At 39.9% G+C, this 21982-nt stretch overlaps 1 protein-coding gene across 17 annotated transcripts in view; it reads right to left on the reverse strand.

The window, feature by feature from the left end:
- PATJ (PATJ crumbs cell polarity complex component) overlaps positions 1-21982 on the reverse strand; it is a 345994-nt gene that overhangs the window by 2018 nt on the left and 321994 nt on the right. For 11 of the 17 annotated variants that reach the window (XM_082453175.1, XM_082453174.1, XM_082453168.1 and 8 more), the window contains 2 exons: positions 7056-7162; positions 3724-3847 (listed from right to left, as the gene is read on the reverse strand). In XM_082453175.1, the coding sequence (XP_082309301.1) occupies positions 3724-3847; positions 7056-7162 (231 nt within the window). The remainder of the gene's footprint in view (positions 1-3723; positions 3848-7055; positions 7163-21982) is intronic. The other 6 variants (XM_082453166.1, XM_082453165.1, XM_082453164.1 and 3 more) reach the window with 1 other exon arrangement.

A 21982-nucleotide genomic window follows, 5' to 3' on the forward strand; every position in this document is an offset into this window, starting at 1 on the left:
ATCTAGGACGATGCAATTAATATTCAAATAATATTAATATTATGGTGTGCATATTAAAAGAAAAACTTTTAAAACTACCAATTAAAGTTATTTCTAGGTAATATTTTTAAATTAAGAAAACTAAGAAAAATGTAGGATATGTTATTTGAATAATGGTTGAATAGTAATCATAATTATGCATTGTTTACATAACATACTAGTAGAAATGTCCTGACGTTCACATTTCTTTTAATACAAGTAGGACCTTATTTTAATATTCAGTACTGAATGGAATTTGAATGTCATATCATGTCACATTCATGAATATGTAGCATACAAAGGCAGAACTGAATCTGGTATTAGTTTTATCCTCTAAATGCGTGAATTTTATGGTATGTGAACATATCTCAATAAAGCTGTTCTATATATATATATATATATATATATATATATATATATAAATACACAGAAGTGGAGCATTCCTAAAATTTTGCAATATCATATTCAATAGCTTCAACTTTACCTTTGATCCATCTAATAGGTTTCTAAATGACTACTTTCATTACATATTCAGTCATGCATGGCTCTTCAGAATGGCACAAAGCAAGTGAAACTTGGGCCTTTCTTCATTCTAAAGCTGAGTATCAAAAACGCCATGATATTACTAGAAATACTTTGGACGAGTAAGGAAAGAAAAGACCTAGAAAATGATTCACAGGAAGCTTTCTCCATCTGTCAGGGTAATTGTGAGAACTCCTTGAAAAGTTAGTGCCAAAAGAGTCCTCTAAATGATGTCGAACTACTGGGGAAATTAACCAAGGCCTGCAGGCACCTGGTCGCTGATGGCCTCCTACAGAAGCCGAGCTAAGAGGCACTAACACTCCAGAGACCTGTGTCCTACAGCATGGAGGTCCTGAGGTGGTGGGTGAATTATCTAGAATTTCAAAGCTGTGAAAAGGGTGGAATTCCTGTAAAAAGATGCAATAAAGAATATTCAAAACCAGGACTATAGTGGGGGGAAAATACCAAGATTAAATAATTTGCAACTTTATTCAAATTTTTTTTTCTTTTAAGAAAGTGTGTTAACTGCACCGAAGACAGGATTAAACAAGTAATGCTAACGGATAAATCTAACTTGATTTTAATAAATTTTACATGCTGAGATTTAAGGGTTTCAGTTAACCTCAGATACCTGTGTAATTAGTTCTTTAAAAAGCACATTAAGCTCTTCAAGTTTTCATTTTCACTAATGCAAAAAAGGTCGATTTTTCAACTTTCTAGGATGTGTACACTATTTCAGGTATTGCCGTGCTTACTTGATAATTACACTGACCTGAACCTCCTCTCCTACTTTATTAATGTGGCATCTGTAGACTAAACAAGGGAAGGAAGAAATAAATGGCTCGCAGACAGACTTCCATCTAGCTTGGAAACGTGGTCTTACCCACTTGCTATGTCCTAGTTTGGTCACTTCGCCTTCCCTATGTTGTAAAATAGGCTCTATTACCTATCTTTTGTCCTGTTCTAAGGATTAAGTGTATGGCACACGGTATTTACTCAATCGTGGTAGTATAATAAAATGAAATGAATGATGATCAAACTCATGTTTTCAGATTTCACAGGCTCCAAAAAACTGCTCCCTCAATTTTCAGGGTTGTTGAAGTCTTTAGGCCAATCTCTTGTTGGCTTATGGTAAAATTCAGCTGCTGAAGGGACTAAGATCTAAAGTTGGCTTTGATTTTGAAGTTTTGAAGTTTCCAACCAAACAAAGTTTCCAACCTGAAAGAAAATGGAAGGCCCTGACAGCCTGTTAATCAGACTGATTAAGCCTCGCAAATCCTACACACCCTAAGTGTCTGTGATGCTTCCTACTTCTGGAGGGGAAGAAAAGACCTGGATGGGCCAAATTAATTTCTTAGTTGAGCAAGAGAACTGTTAAAAGATGCTTAGGACACCAAAAAGGTCACATAATAATCCACACCCTGTGTCCACCCTGTGGACATCTGAGATCCAGAAACCTGAATCAGAGATAAACATTTTAAAGAATGTATGTTCAGTGTTTAAAAAAAAAAAAAGAAAACATATAGCTGTAGTTCTTAGATCAAGACTCCTATGGGGGGAATCTTTAGCTTAGTGGGGGCTCACTTTGCAGCCATTCCACTGTCATTATCTCCATAGCTGGCTCTTTTAAATGCAAAGTATAACAATCCTCCCAAAGAATCATTATCACAGCTACTTATGGTGTTATCCTAGGAAAAGGAGGGTCTGCAGGTGGTTTATCCACCTTGGGAATTATCAGACTGGGGCAGCACTGTTATCCAGAATGTTTCTGATCTGCCTTTCCTTTCCCTGTTCATCCATCATCAGGTCAACAGATATGTGTATGGGAATAACATGCCCCCTTGACAGGCATCCTAGCAAGATGGAAACAGGTGTGTAACTCTGTAGCTGCCTAATGTGTTCCAAAAGCAAACGCCAAACGACTTGAGGCTTATGTCAGGTCACGGTTACACCCAATTAACAGGTGATAAGATCTGCATAGGTAAAAGCAAACTTGTATATAGTGTATAGTACAGCCTTCTGGAAAGAAAAAGAATCTATCTTATTTCTTCTTTGGAAGGCCTTTATTTCTTTAGGAAAATAAAGCACTAGGAGGCAATTGGATCAATTAATAAACAAATGATTGTGACAAAAGCAGTGAAGAATAAAGTTGTAGTATCAAAACTAAATACTTTCAGAGATCTTTTAGTTTATAACAAATTTAAATTCCAACTTTAATAATGAAATTAAAAACTTATCTAAGAGCCATCTAGTGGCAGTAGCAGAAACCTACACTATGACCTGTGTATTAAGTAGGATGAATTGGACTACTTAATTCTTGAAAGATACTGTCATCCACTCTTTGTTTTTTTCTTTTTATAAATTTATTTATTTAATTTTTGGCTGTGTTGGGTCTTCGTTGCTGTGCGTGGGCTTTCTCTACTTGCGGCGAGCAGGGGCTACTCTTCATTGCGGTGCACGGGCTTCTCATTGCAGTGGCTTCTCTTGTTGTGGAGCATAGGCTCTAGGCGCATGGGCTTCAGTAGTTGTGGCATGCAGGCTTAGTTGCTCTGCAGCATGTGGGATCTTCCCATACCAGGGCTCGAACCCACGTCCCCTGCATTGGCAGGCGGATTCTTAACCACTGCGCCACCAGGGAAGTCCCCCGTTATCCAGTCTTAGTCTAACTCATTGGGTTGATCCTGCAAGTACTTGGCAGACTATTGGAAGAGAGAAACCACCTTCAGCTAAAGCATCCTGAGGTTTTAGTGATGGGCAGCCATTAATGTTGCACTGATCCCAGGCTTGTACAAAGCTTTATGCCATGGCCCTCTGCAATATCTTAAAGTAGAAAGCTAAATCTTTGTTCTAGCAAGAACAATACTTCCAAGGCCAAAGAGCTCTTCCAAAGAGCATGCCATATTCCTTACACTGGCTGTTGAAAGAAGACACTCTTTAAAATCTGTTAGCATCTACTTTTGTAAAATGGTCTAAAGAATATTACACTTCTTGTGACTCCACTTTTATAAAAGAACACTTCTTGCACTAGTGTGGTGTGGGAATTTCCTGTAAGATGAAAATGAAACAAGCATACATGCACACATTCAGGTATCACCCAAAGTAAAGCAAAGCAAAACACACAAAAAAAATCTCACCTAAGTTTAAAAAAAAAAAAAAAAAGTACAGTAAAAAGGAAAAAAATACCTTTGCAAATATAGTCTTGACATAAATTGGCAGGTCTCCATGGGGACTTCCATAACCCCCTACAATACTAAACCCCAATCCTTCAGAGCCTTTCTCCAAAGTAATAATCTTAGGTGGAGGTGTTCTGAAAACACAATGCACGCTGTTTAATTCAAGAATAGATATTGAGAGGGAATTTCATTTTAATGGAAGAACACAGATTTGAGAGAGACTTTCATACTGCAAAATGATGATGGTCAGTTTATCAAATCAAACTGGCAGAAAGCAATCTAGAAAGTTATTTTTGAATTTCCTATACCATGCCAATATTTCTGATGTTTTAGAGGTTTCTCTTTCATAAAACCCACTGTTTTTTAACTGAAAATAAAGTCATGATGCTGAAGTTGTCCAAGCACTCTTTTTTTTTGCTTAGTTTTTAACTTTTAAACTTACTGTCTAAAGCTGAACAGAACTGTCTTTACATCTTTGAAGAACGTGTATGGAGATGGAGAGGCGGGGTACCACCTGAGCTTGGTGTACACCGCAGTGCACAGGTGGACCTCTGAACAGAGCAGGTGACGGCAGCCCTAGAGCTCAGTAATGGCTGCTGTTATTCTGCCTGAATATCCTCGCTGCACCTGATCCCCACTTCCACTGAGTGTGGGAACTCATTCTTCAAAACCCACCTCCAATCTCCAATGCGATGCTTTCCTGACTCCCTTGGAAGCATTCACCCCCACCTTCTCTGTGCTCCCTTTGTTCTTGGTCCAGATTTCCATATAGCACTTGTCATACTGTATCATGATTTCTTAACCATCTTTCTCCTCTACCAGATTATCAACTCCTTAAGTCTCCGCCCTCTGGGCATTCCCAGCACCAAGCACTGCGCCTGTCACACCCTCAGAATCACGACTATGTAAATGAGAACTGAAATCCAGGAGAGAAGAGAGAAACCAAGGTGAAGCAAAATGGATAAAGACAATTTGTTTCAAATGCATAATTTAGATTTTCAAAGCTTTGTCCAGTGTGGAAGTCATCTCTCTCAGAAACAACATGGGTAAAAATTAAATTACATGTGTGGGCTCAAGGAGTTAAAGCTAAGCTTAACTAACGCCAATTTCTTATTCCCATACGTGGCTGTCCAAAGGGTAAAAACCTAAAGGAACTCTGGTACCTGGGCCCTGTCGTCTTATCTGCAGGAGGTTTGTATGCGTATCCTGGCAGGGTCACTTGTTTTGCGGCAGCATGCACGTCGGAGAGGCAGAGCCATCTGATATAAATGCAGCCGTTCGTGTACTCAGAGAAATTTGCAAAACTGGGATATGAGCAACCTTTGAATATGCTGTTTTGTCTGACTAGAATATTCTTCCCTCTCCTCCTCCTCGATTTTGCCTGGCTTATTTTAAGCTTGATTTTCAGCTGCTTCCCACTGATACCAGTTGTTTGCAATGCACTTGCTGGTTGTTTACAGCAGGCATCCATAGTAATTGCTGAACGTCTGTACCGTATATATTATTACCTGTTTTAAATGCCACTCCTGTTTTTTCCAATTATTTAAAAACTCAGGTTAAGCATTAGTGCCTCCAAGGACCCTCCCTAGCTGAGTTATGCCTCTCTTCCATGGCTTCACAGGACTCTGTGCTTACTTCTCTCTCTCACTGAACTAAGCTCTCCAACACTTACCAACTCTTTTATAACCATGGATTTACGGGTCTGTTTTTCCAATCCTCTGGCAGTTCTATGAGGACTGAGGCAATGCCTTCACCTACGTTTCTAAGTTTGAGTCCTCAGGACCCAGCACTTGTAGTGTCTAGCCTTAGGAAGGCACTCAATAAATATCTGCTGAAATAATGAAGTATTATCCCCTGTGGCTGAATGGTAATGACGTCATGAATAAGGCTCTACGTTTCATCACTTTGTGGCCTTATAAGCACTCTCAGTAACAGGCCACTGGCTAGACATGAACTTGATTCATGTCTCCTCTTTCAAACACAGCCAGCCCCTATTGAAATGGGAACCTAGATGTCCAAAGCCATTGTTTTAGAGCTAGCCCCTGGGGGCCACCAAATCATTAGAGACCTTCATAATTGTACCTATTCACAATTAGAGCCTGTTTTCTCCGGGAGAGGGAGGAATGCAGCTTCACTCCTCCACTGGCAGCATTCGATGGAGTTTACCTCCATTTATCTCACACTTTCAGTTAGTTTTAATTTACTTTCACTTAGAAGACTAGTAAAAACAAAACCAAAAAAAATCTCCAAATGTTAACAGTGGTCAGATTATAAGTGATTTTTAAATTCTTTTATGCTAGTAGTTCCCAACCTGCCAGGAGCTGTGGAATCACATCAAAGGACCCAAGATCACAGGGCATCTCGGTAGTTCCATGGACATGTTAAAGGATGCTAAGTGTATACTATTCTTCATATAAGGGTCCTGATTTCTTTTTTTTTTTTAAAGTAAATGGCCACTGTAGCCTGAAAATGTTATACTTTCATGTATTTGTCACATTTTGATAGCAAGCGTTCATTACTTTCATAATGAGAAAAAAGTAAAATGAGCCTAGTTTAATATTCTTTCCTCAAGAAAAACAAACTCAAAGCTGTCATTTAAGTTAATGAACAATCAGGAAAAAGTTGGGAATGGCTGTGACCATCAGATCATTCCAATAAAGGGTTCGGATCAGCCAACAAACATTTATTGAGCACCAGCTAGTGACCAGGCACTGGTATAGTTGAGAGGAATAACTTTGGGCAGCATTTCTCGAAGTGCGGGTCCTCGGCTTATCTGCAGCAACACTGTCCCGGAGAACCCACCCTAGACCACCTACTCAGAATCTCTGAGAATGGGCCAGAGGAATTAGCATTTTTAAATATGCTGTTTGGGTTATTCTTATGGACATTCTAGTTTGAGAAACACTGCTTTAATGAGCAGCTTTAACTGCAGTGACAGGTTTTAGTGAAAAATGCCAGCAAGTATGACAAGAAGATTTAACCTCAGAACAAGATTTTAGCTTAGAAAACTGAGGAAACCTGGTTCCTTGCGTAATGAAGAAGGATGCATCTGGGCTATAAATCTGAGGCTTCTGAGGGGAGAGGGCACAGGCACCAGTCCCAGTGGCCAGGTGCAGTGTGTGCAGGCCCTGTGGTAACAGTCTGTGAAGAACTCACGCGGTGGAGCAAAGCCTGGTGAGATGTAGGGCAACCCTGTTGCTTTCTTGGAGATTCCCTAGGAGTTAGAAAAGGTAATGTGTACCTTCCCATTCCTCTCCTTTAGGGAGCACACTCTACGACCTGGAAAAGGTCTCACTGAGCTTTGCCCACACACAAGAGGCACTCTGCATCTAGAATACTCACTCTGTGTCCTCCAGATGGTGCTTGGCAGCCGGAGAACCAAGGGGGTAGCCCGTAGACATGTTCTCAAGCTGAGTTGCTATGGCACTTATATTGGTATCTGCCACAACCTGGGCGGGGGATGGGGAGTCAGAACAAGACAATACATTATAAGTCAGGGGAGAATTAGAGAAACCATACTCTACCCAATGGTCAGTTCTCAGTCTTATTTAATCTATCTGTAGAATTTGACACAATGGAGTATTCTTTCTCAAACTATTTTCTTCATTTGGCTTCTATGACACTACACTTTACTGGTTTCCTTTCCATCTTCTGGCCATTTTTTTTTCATAGCTCCCAAAACTCTATCAGAGTGCCACAGGGCTCACTCCTGGAGCTTCTTATCTTTCCATCTCGACATCCCCTTAGTTATCTCACCTCATACCACTTTATGAATTTAAATATCATCTATGTAATGATAATTCCTGAGTCTGTCTCTCCAGCACCACCTCTTACTTAACTCCAGACCTACATACCCAATCACCAATTTGACCTCCCTAATGGGATGCCCAGCAGGTATCTCAAATCTAACCTGTCCAGCACTGAGCCACTCCCCCGCCCCCTCCTCTGCTCCCTAGCCTTCCTCATCTCAGGTAATGCAACTTCATTCTTCCAGTCTCAGCAAACACCTTGGTGTCATCCTTGATGCTTCCTTTCACAACCCACTTTCAATCCTCATAAAATTCAACTGTCTTTCTATAAAATCATCTCTTTTTTTCTCTCTTTTTTTTTTTTCTTCTATTCTTTGGCCGTGCCACGTGGCATGTAGGATCTTAGTTCCCTGACCAGGGATCAAGACCATGTCCCCTGCAGTGGAAGTGCAGTGTCTTAACCACTGGATCACCAGGGAAGTCCCTGTAAAATCATCTCTTGCTTGGAGTTTTACAAAAGCCTCCTTACTCATCTCCCTGCTTCAGCCCCTCCCCCACTCAGTCTATAGCAGCTAGAATGTTCCTGTTAAAATTCAGGAGATTATTTCACTCCTCTGCTTAAAACCATCCAAAGGAAATCTGGAGCCCCTTGGATCACACACTGAAGTTTTTAGATGGTCTGTAAGGTCATCTGCAGGTGATCTGCCCAGTTATGTCTCCACTTTCGTCTCCAAACATTCTCCCCTGTGTTCACCCTGCTCCAGCCATGCTGGCCCCTGGCTGTTCCTCTAACATGCCAGAGAGATCTCCACCTTGGCGCTTTGCGAGTGCTGTGCATTCTGCCTGGAATGCTCTGCCCCCAGCTCCTTCACTTCCCTTAGGTCTTTACTCTGAAGTCACCCTCCTTGGCCACCCTAACTAAAAGTCCCACACCAACACCCCAGCCCAACATTTTATATTGTTTAAAAAGAAACAACAGGCCCCTAGCACAAAAACAGATGCACAGATCAATGGAACAGAATAGAGAAACCAGAAATAAACCCACACACGTATGGTGAATTAATCTATGACAAAGGAGGCAAAAATATGCAGTGGGGAAGAGGCAGTGTCTTCAATAAGTGATGCTGTGAAACCTGGACAAGAACATGTAAAAGAATGAAATTAGAACATTTTTTTCACACCACATACAAAAATAAACTCAGAATGAATTAAAAACCTAAATGCAAGACTGGAAACCATAAAACTCCTAGAAGAAAACATAAGCAGTACACTCACTGACATAGTCTTAGCAATAGTTTTTTGAATCTGTCTCCTCAGGCAAGGGAAACAAAAAGCAAAAATAAACAAATGGGAAGTAATTAAAAGGTTTTTGCACAGTGAAGGAAACCATCAACAAAATGAAAAAACAACCTACTGAATGAGATATCACCTCACACCTGCCAGACTGGCTATTGTTAAAAAGACCACAAATAATAAATTGGCAAGGATGTGGAGAAAAGGGAACCCTAGTACACAGCTGGTTGGAATGTAAATTGGTGCAGCCGTAATGGAAAACAGTACAGAACAACACAAGTGTCCATCAACAGATGAATGGATAAAGAAGGTGTGCTGTCTATATACAGTGGAATATTACTCAGCCATAAAAAGAAATTTGCCATTTGCAACAACATGGATGGAACTGGAGGGAATTATAATGAGTGGAGTAAGTCAGACAGAGAAAAGCAAATACTGTATGTTTTCACTTATATGTGGAATCTAAAAAATAAAGTAAATGAATGGATATAACAAAACAGAAACAGACACTCATAGATACAGAGGACAAACTAGTGGTTATCAGTGGGGAGAGGGAAGTGGGAAGGGGCAAGATAGGGGAAGGGGATTAAGAAGTACACGCTACTGGGTACAAAATAAATAAGATACAGGGATGTAATGTACAGCACAGGGAATATAGCCAATATTATATAATAACTTTAAATGGAGTATAATCGATAAAAATATTGAAGTACTATGTTTTACACCTGAAAGTAATATAACATTGTAAATCAACTATACTTTAATTAAAAAATTAATTAAAAAAAAAAAAGAAAAGAAACAGGCCCAAAATAGTCATGTATGCTAAGCCCTACTAGGACTTAACACCTAACCTAACTGCAGTTTCAGCCCCTCCTTGGAGTGGAATTTTAAACCAATCAGTCTGGAATTTCCTCATCAACACCAGTGAGGGGATCTGCTTGATAAGACCCCCTGCCTTCCCAGGAAGGGAAGGTGACCTTGCCTGAAATAATCCACTTTTTAACTTCCTTGTTCCACCTTCTGTCTCCCTATAAAAGCCTTCTATTTTGTATAGATCCTTGGAGTTCCATTCTACTTGTTAAATGGGATGCTGCCCAATTCATGAATCATTGGGTAAAGCCAAATAGATCTTCAAACTCACTCAGTTGCATTTTGTTTAACAACATCTTCTTTCCCTGCTTTATGCTTCCTTCTTACTACCATTACTATCTAATTAATTATATATCATGCCTTATTTATTGTCTTACCACTTCATTTTAGAATGTGAGGGCATGAAGTTTGTCTGTTTTATTCACTACTGTATGCCCCTTATGTAGAACATGTCTAGCATACAGTAGGTGTTCAATTAATATTTGGTGAATGAAAGAAAGAATATCTCTTACTTCCTATGATTTGCCTTTTAGATGGTCCCAAACAAAAGTATAGAACAACCAACATTTAAACATTCACTTATATTTCTATTCTGCAAAAACATTCCAAAGAATTAAGAAGAAATATGGTATAACTCTGACAGAATGAAGATCTGAAGTTCAGTTTTTGCCACTTAAATGATACTGTGGCTTGAGTTTCAGTTTCTTCATCTGTTAAAGAGGAATCATAAATAGCCTGCCTTGTCTGCTTATCCTGGAGTTGTCTTCCACCTCAACTAGTTATCAGAGATTCTTTCTCAAGAACTCCTGGTCTACCCCTGCTTCTGATTAACAGTTCTTCCAGATAATAGCACTCAAGTACAGAGTGAAGGGACTTAGCTTGACAACAATGCAAGACCTTGATTTGATTGCAGTTTCAGAATAAGCCAACAGAGGGCATGACTGCCTAAATAGTTAAGCTTAGTTGCATCTATTAATCGAGTATTTAGACAAGGAAAGCCACAGGCTGGCCCTGGCCCCAGCCCTGGCTGGATCAGAACACATTTTGGGTGAAGCATCCTATTCTGGGGGAAAACATTTCCATCCATAAGTTTTAGGATCTTCTGGAAATACTATAATATAAAGAATGAACAAATTGGGGGAATATTTAGGATAAACAACAAAAAAGAAAATGATAGACTCCTCTGCACTTACCACCAGTTTCTGTTTTTTTTTTTTCCTCTCCTCCCCAGCAAATGTAGTGGAGGAGTTGTCTTTGCATGTAATCCTACCTACTCTCAGCCTACATCATTTTCAAAACCCCACTCCATTCCAGTTTCCATCCCTGTTGCCAGACCCAGACTTCCATGACCCACTCTCCGGCTTTCCTCCTGCTGCTTCCATCTCTGCTATTCTACTCACCCCTCGTGGCTCAGTCCTGGCCCACTTCCCACTTGCACACTCAGGGTCTAGGTCACAGCATACACATTCCCACAGCTTTAAATTCCAACAACGTGCTAACAATTCCCAGCTTAGTCTGTTATATCCAATTGCCAACTCAACATCTGCATTTTAATATCTCAAAGCCTAATTAACACAACCGAATCCAAATTCTTGATCCAACAACCAAATCCCTTCTATTCATTTTCCCTCTAGGTTTCCTCTTCTTAATAGATGGCACCTCCAGCTGCCTAATTAGAAACCCACTAGGTATAATATTGAAAATACCCGATTGTTGGCTGGTGACTGTCCAGCTGGAAAGGTACTAGAATGTTAACCTAACTGATGCTTATTCTGAATAATCTACCACCAAATCCTCTGGACTCTACCTCCAATATACTTCTCAAGTTTGTTTCCTTTTCCTCTCTCTGGTGACCATCCTAATTCAGTCAATCATCATCAGCTGCCTTTTACCTGGAATCCCCACTCACCCTCTTCTAATCTCTCTTCCACACAACAGCCAGTTATCTTTTTAAATATAAAATGGATAATGGCCCTCCCCTGCTTAAGACCTTTCAGTGGTCTTTCTTTGTACCTGGAATAAAATTAAGACTCCCTAACTATACACACAAATGTCCTTCCTAGCCTACCCCTCTAATCCCATCTATATCTTCCACTCCACCCCACATCCCACAGTTCTTTCTGCCTGGTTTCCCGCCCCCTCCCCTCCACCAAACCAGCTGGCCTGGCATCAGCTTAAAGGTCACTTCCATTATACAAGCCTTCTTTGACTACCCATGTTTAAATTAATTTCCCCCGTTTTCCTTTCCGTAGCGCTCTAAGTATTCCTTACAAATCGTCATGATACGTATTTGTGTGACTGCTAGCTGTCTTTCCCACCCAATCACAGGATTCATGATAAGAACAGCTTCTCAATGTGAAGGTGCCTGGCACACAACTGCTTAATAAGCATTTGTGGAATGAATAAATGAATGAACCTAAAACCTTCCTAAGTAATAGGGCGTACAGGGTTCAATATCTGAATTTCCACGGAACAGAGTGAGATTGATAGAGGTTACAAGGAGATTGGTTCTGGGTCTTTTTAAGAAGAAAAAATCTAATAACTAAGGCAGTTACAGAATGGAATGGCTCAACTTGTTAGGACATGAGCCCCCCACAAAGCAAAGGACTCAGAGACTCAAAAATCTACCGATTTGGGATATGGTGAGGGGGGGGATTCCTATACTTGGTGGGAATCTGGACATGTACTCTCAGCTGTCCATGAACCAGACCATCTGTTATGGGGCTGAGGAAGAAAGTCAGTAAAATATTACTTTTTCTAAGATACCTTCAAAAGCCAAGACTTGATGGCAACCTGCTCCTTTCTTTACTGGCTCATTTATTCAACATATAACAGCACCATGATACTGAATATAAACTGAGCACTTCCTCTATGCTAAGCACTCTTCTGAGTCCCTACAGACGTAGGTACCATAATTATTCCCATATTACAGACAGAGGAACCTGGAGCAGAGAGGTTAAGTAACTTTCTCGAGTCAGCTAAGGAGTGAAGGCTGGATTCAAACCCATGCCATTTTACTCTAGAATCCTGTGCTCTTTTTCTTTCTTCTTTTTTTGGACGCCTGTGCTCTTAATTGAATTCAGTGTGAGGCAAATTGCCTGGTGAGAGGGTACAGACCTGGTCTTGGACCCTCACACCTAGAGATCTGCTTCACCCTGCATATAATGAAGTACAGTCTAGACATGTAGCTGGGAAGAAAGAGGGGCAGAGAGTCAAACAAGCAGCTGCAAGTAGAGCTGATTTTCATGGCTGCGCTTGGCAACAGGTGGGAAAAACGCACCCCTCCCCCCAGTACTACAAGGAGAGGGGTTGGGAGGTAGGAGGTATACACCTCATGGATGTTCTAGGAAGAAAGCTTTTGAACTTTAATAAACTTTCAGGAGTCCATATAAACTGTGAAACCAAAGCCATAGTTCTATTTGGGTAAAAATTAAATTTCTTTATCTAGCTAGAAAATATAAAAACACTAATACAGCACCACCTTACAGAAAAACTCATATCCCTCTAAAATCTGAAGGCCTCTCACTCACCCCCAACCCTGAAATAAGATGGGCCTCTCAATAACGGATAATATTAAAACCTAGGATCCCTTAGCTCCTGCCTATTTTGTAGGAGTGGAATACAAAGGGCTGGACGGGAAATGTGAAGCATTTTCACTGATAGTTTGGTCTTTTGCAGGGAAGCAAGGAGACAAACCCGTCACCCCCAGGATAACTTTACAGCCCCAAGGCATTTGCATCAACATTCTTGGTCTCAGAGCTGATTGGTCTTCCTGGGCATGACTTGTGAAAGGGGATAACCCAATCTTGGAAGGGCATGTTCAGTTGGATACAAGTTTGAGGAGACAGAGCCGTGGTCTAGGAGTCTTGGCTCAGCCCCGCGTCTGAAGTGCTCTTTGTCTAGCAACACCAGGGACTAGGCTTGGAGGTGAGGCTGGGAGAGGTCTATTTCTGTGTTTGAGGAAGGGGGAAGGCAAAAAGGCTAATGGGAAGTTTGGTCATTTGTTTTTAAAGTAAATTTTGAACTACTGGGTGCAAACTTCTGTGGTAGGTTCTGAGGACATGGGTGGGAGCAGAGGAAACCCAGGGAAAGCAAATGTGTTCCCCACTCTCCCACAAGCAGGCTTGCCATTGCTGTCACCTAACAGGGGAGGCAGATATGGATGCCATTCTAAACAGAGAGGGGAGGGGACAGACAGGGATTCCTGGGGAAGGCAGACAGCCTTCGACGTCCTGAGGTGATGGTACTAAGGTCTGTGCAACTTGAAAGAGCCATGGTGTCTGGAGTCCTTCCACCCGGCTAGGTCCAGCTCCATCTCATGAGATCCACAGCCTATGGTCTGGCTTTATTACACCACTCAGATCAGCAGCCCTTCCTCTCATGCCTCATACCCAGGGCCTGGAGGCAGCAGATGTTGCGCCTTGCCTCCCAATCACCCTTCAAAATCATTATCCTGGTTCAAAAGCTGTGTAAGTCTATGTTCCTCCTCATTGTTGCACACAGTACTGCGACGGAAATCCCGAGAGGTTCTTTAAGGTGGAGAACTAGATATGGAACTGCTGGGTGATGGAGACGCATGCAATAAATTAACAGAGCTTCCCGAGCTGCCACGTGATCATCAGTTTAGACTCACCAGACGCTTAATGAAAGTACGTTGTTTTCTCATATCTCCCCAACCTTGTTATGATCAAACATTTAATAAGTGCCTACCTGAGCAGACGGAGGCTGCTGACCCAAAGGAAGAGGAGGAGGGGATCTCGTCCCCTGAGGAGGAGACTTGTGAAATGAAAGAAGAGGAGGAAAGTACTCCACTCCAGGGCGAGACTTGTGAAAAGAAGGATGGGAAAGAAGCCTTATCCTTTAAGCCTAAGGAACAAGAGACCTTTGAATCCCTGGAAGAAGATGAACCAATAAGCGTGTTTCCCCCTCCAAATGAATTTTCCCCTCCTTCTGTGCTTCCCCTCCAACTGCACCTACCCCTCCCTCTGTGCTTCCCCTCCAACTGCACCTACCCCTCACTCTGTTTCCCCCTCCAAATGAATTTCCCCCTCCCAGAGTGTTTCCCCTTCAATATTTAATTCCGTAAATTTTGTCTTCTCCTTGGAAAGCTATCTGTTCTGATATGCTCTCTCGTGCCTTGGCTCCTTGTGGCATTTAATAATTTATGTTAAAAGCAAAACTAAATTCAATCAGATTTGTATGTTCTATAATAGAACCACGTATACTTGGTAAATTTTCTAATTGAGTAATAAAGCACAGGTCTTTATTGCACGGACCCTAGGATGAGTACCTTTCCTTAAAAATAGATTTGGGGAATTATGTTTTGAAGAATTGAGAAGTCAAAATATTTTCCAGGTAAGTAGGACATTACAATGCATAAAAGCTTGAGCTCCTTGCTTAGAACTTTCCTGACTTGCTGGTCTTGCAAAGGAATGAGATAAGCCTTTAGATTTGTTAGGACCCAAATCTTGTAGTACAAAATACAAACTCAGCACTTACACCCAGCCTGCATCCTAAATCCATAGTGCAGATATGCTGGAAACAGACAGGAAGACTTTCATGTTAAGGTGACCCCTGAGAAAGTTGGCATCTTAAGATGAGGGCACATTACAGAACAATCAAAAAAAGCTTGCTTTGTCCCATGCCTGGCATTTGGTGTAACTTAATGAACTAGAAAGCATATCTGATTAAAGTTTTTATTTAGAATCTAGGGACACTGATTCTAGTGACATCAGAATATATAGATTTTAATGTATCTGTTTTCAAAATATAATGGTCTGAAGTGTCAAATGTTTTAAGTTTGGAGTGAAGTAAGAAGAAGCAAAGTGACCTAGTCACATCACCATCTAGTGGCACACACCTCAAATGCCACCTGGAAAACCACCACACTACTAGGATTTTAAAAGGAATTTTAGCATCCTCTGACTTCAAGACTATGTTATTATAATGAGAGTAATAAAGTATCACTTACTTAATGCTTAACATTTTCAATCCACTATTTTTATTAAATGTTACACCTCATTTAACCCTTACGGCAACCTTGAAAGAAAGAAGCCGTGATCCAGTTTCCTACAGGAAACTTAAGAGTTAAAAGGATTCAAGATGCACAACTTTCTGACACTAAAGCCTTCATGTCCTACAGAACTTACCCCAGGTCTTTGCTTCAACTTTCAAACCTTTAGCTCTTGATGCTTTTCCCGAAGCTTATCACCCTCTTTCTGGCATCACTTGGCTTTCTACCCATCATGAACCCTCACAGATCATCTGGTCTTATCCCTGGCTACATAATAAATCACCTAGAAAGCTTTAAAATACCCCAGTGTTCAGGCCACATCCCAGACCAATTAATTCCATGGGGTGAGACCCAGGAACCGATACTAGAGTCAGTGATTCTACTGGGCAGCCAAGGTTAAGAACTACTCACATGTACCTTTATAGAGAGGGGATACAGGTGGGGTGAGACAGATATTCCAGGCACAGAGAACAGCATGTGCAAACCTTCGTTCATCCCTAAAGAATGCACTACTCCAGTGGGTCTCATGTTGCTCTCTAACTAGCAGCATCAGCACCACCTGGCAGCTTGTTATAAATGGAAATTCCTGGATCCACCCCAGTCCTACATAATAAGCAGCTCTGGGGGTGGGACCCAGCAGTTTGTCTGTTTAACGAGCCCTCCAGATAGTTCTGGAACATGCTGAGGTTTGAGAAACATTTCTCTCAAACGTCAAAATATTTTCTTTATTCATTCTTAGAAAATGACCATCCTAGAAGGAAAGCCATCCGACTCAAACTCCCCTGAAAAATTTTTTATCCTCTTTTTCAGAGGCAACATCATCTCCATCTTTTTTTCTATGTCCTTTGCTCCCAACTGCTCCCTTGCTCTCTACTGACTTGCCATAAACTTTAAAGAGAGAAATAAATTCTTTTAAAGATTGCTAGCGGGACTTCCCTGGCGGTCCAGTGAGTGGTTAAGACTTCGCTTTCCAGTGCAGGGGGTGCAGGTTCGATCCCTGGTCAGGGAGCTAAGATCCCACATGCCCCACAGGCCAAAAAACCAAAAAACACAGAACAGAAGCAATACTGTAAAAAATTCAATAAAGACTTTAAAAAGGGTCAACATAAAAAAAAATCTAAAACAAAGATTGCCAGTGATTTACCTGCCAGCTGTAATGACTTTCCCACAGTTTTATTTACTTCTGCCTCATTCGTAAGTGTGCTATATTTTAAAAAAATTATTTCAATATCCCCAATTGTTTAATCTCTAGATATAGTTTGGTTTGAGGTAGTTCTTTTACAAATTTCTATAAATTTATTTCTTATTTTTTTTAATTTTTGAATTTTTATTTATTTTTTATACAGCAGATTCTTATTAGTCATCAGTTTTATACACATCAGTGTATACATGTCAATCCCAATCTCCCAATTCATACCACCACCCCCACACCCCTGCCGCTTTCCCCCCTTGGTGTCCATACGTTTGTTCTCTACATCTGTGTCTCAATTTCTGCCCTGCAAACCGGTTCATCTGTACCATTTTTCTAGGTTCCACATATATGCGTTAAGATACTATATTTGTTTTTCTCTTTCTGACTTACTTCACTCTGTATGACAGTCTCTAGATCCATCCACGTCTCAACAGATGACCCAATTTCGTTCCTTTTTATGGCTGAGTAATATTCCATTGTATATATGTACCTCATCTTCTTTATCCATTCGTCTGTCGATGGACATTTAGTTTGTTTCCATGACCTGGCTATTGTAAATAGTGCTGCAATGAACATTGGGGTGCATGTGTCTTCTTGAATTATGGTTTTCTCTGGGTATATGCCCAGTAGTGGGATGGCTGGGTCATATGGTAGTTCTATTTTTAGTTTTTTAAGGAACCTCCATACTGTTCTCCATAGTGGCTGTATCAATTTACATTCCCACCAACAGTGCAAGAGGGTTCCCTTTTCTCCACACCCTCTCCAGCATTTGTTGTTTGTACATTTTCGGATGATGCCCATTCTAACTGGTGTGAGGTGATACCTCATTGTAGTTTTGATTTGCATTTCTCTAATAATTAGTGACATTGAGCAGCTTTTCATGTGCTTCTTGGCCGTCTGTATGTCTTCTTTGGAGAAATGTCTATTTAGGTCTTCTGCCCATTTTTGGATTGGGTTGTTTGTTTCTTTAATATTGAGCTGCATGAGCTGTTTATATATTTTGGAGATTAATCCTTTGTCCATTGATTCGTTCGCAAATACTTTCTCCCATTCTGAGGGTTGTCTTTTCGTCTTGTTTATGGTTTCCTTTGCTGTGCAAAAGCTTTGAAGTTTCATTAGGTCCCATTTGTTTATTTTTGTTTTTATTTCCATTACTCTAGGAGGTGGATCAAAACAGATCTTGCTGTGTGATTTATGTCAAAGACTGTTCTTCCTATGTTTTCCTCTAAGAGTTTTATAGTGTCCGGTCTTACATTTAGGTCTCTAATCCATTTTGAGTTTATTTTAGTGTATGGTGTTAGGGAGTGTTCTAATTTCATTCTTTTACATGTAGCTGTCCAGTTTTCCCAGCACCACTTATTGAAGAGACTTTCTTTTCTCCATTATATATCCTTGCCTCCTTTGTCATAGATGAGTTGACCACAGGTGCGTGGGTTTATCTCTGGGCTTTCTATCTTGTTCCATTGATCTATGTTTCTGTTTTTGTGCCAGTACTATATTGTCTTGATTACTGTAGCTTTGTAGTATAGTCTGAAGTCAGGGACCCTGATTCTTCCAGCTCCGTTTTTTTCCCTCAAGACTGCTTTGGCTATTCGGAGTCTTTTGTGTCTCCATACAAATTTTAACATTTTTTGTTCTAGTTCTGTAAAAAATGCCATTGGTAATTTGATAGGGATTGCACTGACTCTGTAGATTGCTTTGGGTAGTATAGTCATTTTCACAATATTGATTCTTCCAATCCAAGAACATGGTATATCTCTCCATCTGTTGGTATCATCTTTAATTTCTTTCATCAGTGTCTTACAGTTTTCTGCATACAGGTCTTTTGTCTCCCTAGGTAGGTTTATTCCTAGGTATTTTATTCTTTTTGTTGCAATGGTAAATGGGAGTGTTTCCATAATTTCTCTTTCAGATTTTTCATCATTAGTGTATAGGAATGCAAGAGATTTCTGTGCATTAATTTTGTATCCTGCAACTTTACCAAATTCATTGATTAGCTCTAGTAGTTTTCTGGTGGCATCTTTAGGATTCTCTATGTATAGTATCATGTCATCTGCAAACAGTGACAGTTTTACTTCTTCTTTTCCAATGTGTATTCCTTTTATTTCTTTTTCTTCTCTGATTGCCATGGCTAGGACTTCCAAAAGTATGTTGAATAATAGTGGACATCCTTGTCTTCTTCCTGATCTTAGAGGAAATGCTTTCAGTTTTTCACCACTGAGAATGATGTTTCCTGTGCATTTGTCATATATGGCTTTTATTATGTTGAGGTAGGTTCCCTCTATGCCCACTTTCTGGAGAGTTTTTATCATAAATGGGTGTTGAATTTTGTCAAAAGCTTTTTCTGCATCTATTGAGATGATCATATGGTTTTTATTCTTCAATTTGTTAATATGGTGTATCACATTGATTGGTTTGCGTATATTGAAGAATCCTTGCATCCCTGGGATAAATCCCACTTGATCATGGTGTATGATCCTTTTAATGTGTTGTTGGATTCTGTTTGCTAGTATTTGGCTGAGGATTTTTGCATCTATATTCATCAGTGATATTGGTCTGTAATTTTATTTTTTTGTAGTATCTTTGTCTGGTTTTGGTATCAGCGTGATGGTGGCCTCATAGAATGAGTTTGGGAGTGTTTCTTTCTCTGCAATTTTTTGGAAGAGTTTGAGAAGGATGGGTGTTAGCTCTTCTCTAAATGTTTGATAGAATTCACCTGTGAAGCCATCTGGTCCTGGACTTTTGTTTGTTGGAAGATTTTTAATCACAGTTTCAATTTCATTACTTGTGATTGGTCTGTTCATATTTTCTCTTTCTTCCTGGTTCAGTCTCGGAAGGTTGTGCTTTTCTAAGAATTTGTCCATTTCTTCCAGGTTGTCCATTTTGTTGGCATAGAGTTGCTTGTAGTAGTCTCTTAGGATGCTTTGTATTTCTGCAGTGTCTGTTGTAACTTCTCCTTTATCATTTCTAATTTTATTGATGTGAGTCTTCTCCCTCTTTTTCTTGATGAGTCTGGCTAATGGTTTATCAATTTTGTTTATCTTCTCAAAGAACCAGCTTTTAGTTTTATTGATCTTTGCTCTTGTTTTCTTGGTTTCTATTTCATTTGTTTCTGCTCTGATCTTTATGATTTCTTTCCTTCTACTAACTTTGGGTTTTGTTTGTTCTTCTTTCTCTAGTTCCTTTAGGTGTAAGGTTAGATTAATTGAGATTTTTTTCTTGTTTCCTGAGGTAGGCTTGTATAGCTATAAACTTCCCTCTTAGAACTGCTTCTGCTGCAACCCATAGGTTTTGGATCGTCGTATTTTCATTGTCATTTGTCTCTAGGTATTTTTTTTATTTCCTCTTTGATTTCTTCAGTGATCTGTTGGTTATTTAGTAACGTATTGTTTAGCCTCCATGTGTTTGTGTTTTTTACGTTTTTTTCCCTGTAATTGATTTCTAATCTCATAGCGTTGTGGTCAGAAAAGGTGCTTGATATGATTTCAATTTTCTTAAATTTACTGAGGCTTGATTTGTGACCCAAGTTGTGATCTATCCTGGAGAATGTTCCGTGCGCACTTGAGAAGAAAGTGTAATCTGCTGTTTTTGGATGGAATGTCCTATAAATATCAATTAAATCTATCTGGTCTATTGTGTCATTTAAAGCTTCTGTTTTCTTATTTATTCTCATTTTGGATGATCTGTCCATTGGTGTTAAGTGAGGTGTTAAAGTCCCCCACCATTACTGTGTTACTGTCAATTTCCTCTGTTATAGGTGTTAGCAGTTGCCTCATGTAATGAGGTGCTCCTATGTTGGGTGCATATATATTTATAATTGTTATATCTTCTTCTTGGATTGATCTCTTGTTCATTAGGTACTGTCCTTCCTTGTCTCTTGTAACATTCTTTATTTTAAAGTCTATTTTATCTGATATGAGTATTGCTACTCCAGCTTTCTTTTGATTTCCATTTGCATGGAATATCTTTTTCCATCCCCTCACTTTCAGTCTGTATGTGTCCCTAGGTCTGAAGTGGGTCTCTTTTAGACAGCATATATCTGGGGCTTGTTTTTGTATCCATTCAGTGAGCCTGTGTCTTTTGGTTGGAGCATTTAATCCATTCACGTTTAAGGTAATTATCAATATGTATGTTCCTATGACCATTTTCTCAATTGTTTTGGGTTTGTTTTTGTAGGTCCTTTTCTTCTGTTGTGTTTCCCACTTAGAGAAGTTCCTTTAGCATTTGTTGTAGAGCTGGTTTGGTGGTGCTGAATTCTCTTAGCTTTTGCTTGTCTGTAAAGCTTTTCATTTCTCCATCGAATCTGAATGAGGTCCTTGCCGGGTAGAGTAATCTTGGTTGTAGGTTCTTCCCTTTCATCACTTTAAGTATATCATGCCACTCCCTTCTGGCTTGTAGAGTTTCTGCTGAGAAATCAGCTGTTAACCTTATGGGAGTTCCCCTGTATGTTATTTGTTGTTTTTCCCTTGCTGCTTTCAATAATTTTTCTTTGTCTTTAATTTTTGCCAATTTGATTACTATGTGTCTCGGTGTGTTTCTCCTTGGGTTTATCCTGTATGGGACTCGCTGTGCTTCCTGGAATTGGGTGGCTATTTCCTTTCCCATGTTAGGGAAGTTTTCAACTATAATCTCTTCAAATATTTTCTCGGATCCTTTCTCTCTCTCTTCTCGTTCTGGGACCCCTATAATGCGAATGTTGTTGTGTTTAATGTTGTCCCAGAGGTCTCTTAGGCTGTCTTCATTTCTTTTCATTCTTTTTTCTTTATTCTGTTCCGCAGCAGTGAATTCCACCATTCTGTCTTCCAGGTCATTTATCCGTTCTGCCTCAGTTATTCTGCTATTGATTCCTTCTAGTGTAGTTTTCATTTCAGTTATTGTATTGTTCATCTCTGTTTGTTTGTTCTTTAATTTTTCTACGTCTTTGTTAAACATTTCTTGCATCTTCTCGATCTTTGCCTCCATTCTTTTTCCGAAGTCCTGGATCATCTTCACTATCATTATTCTGAATTCTTTTTCTGGAAGGTTGCCTATCTCCACTTCATTTAGTTGTTTTTCTGGGGTTTTATCTTGTTCTTTCATCTGGTACATAGCCCTCTGCCTTTTCATCTTGTGTATCTTTCTGTGAATGTAGGTTTTGTTCCACAGGCTGCAG

The sequence above is a fragment of the Balaenoptera physalus genome, assembly GCF_965194825.1.
Source record: "Balaenoptera physalus genome assembly, chromosome: 1".
NCBI lineage: Eukaryota > Metazoa > Chordata > Mammalia > Artiodactyla > Balaenopteridae > Balaenoptera > Balaenoptera physalus.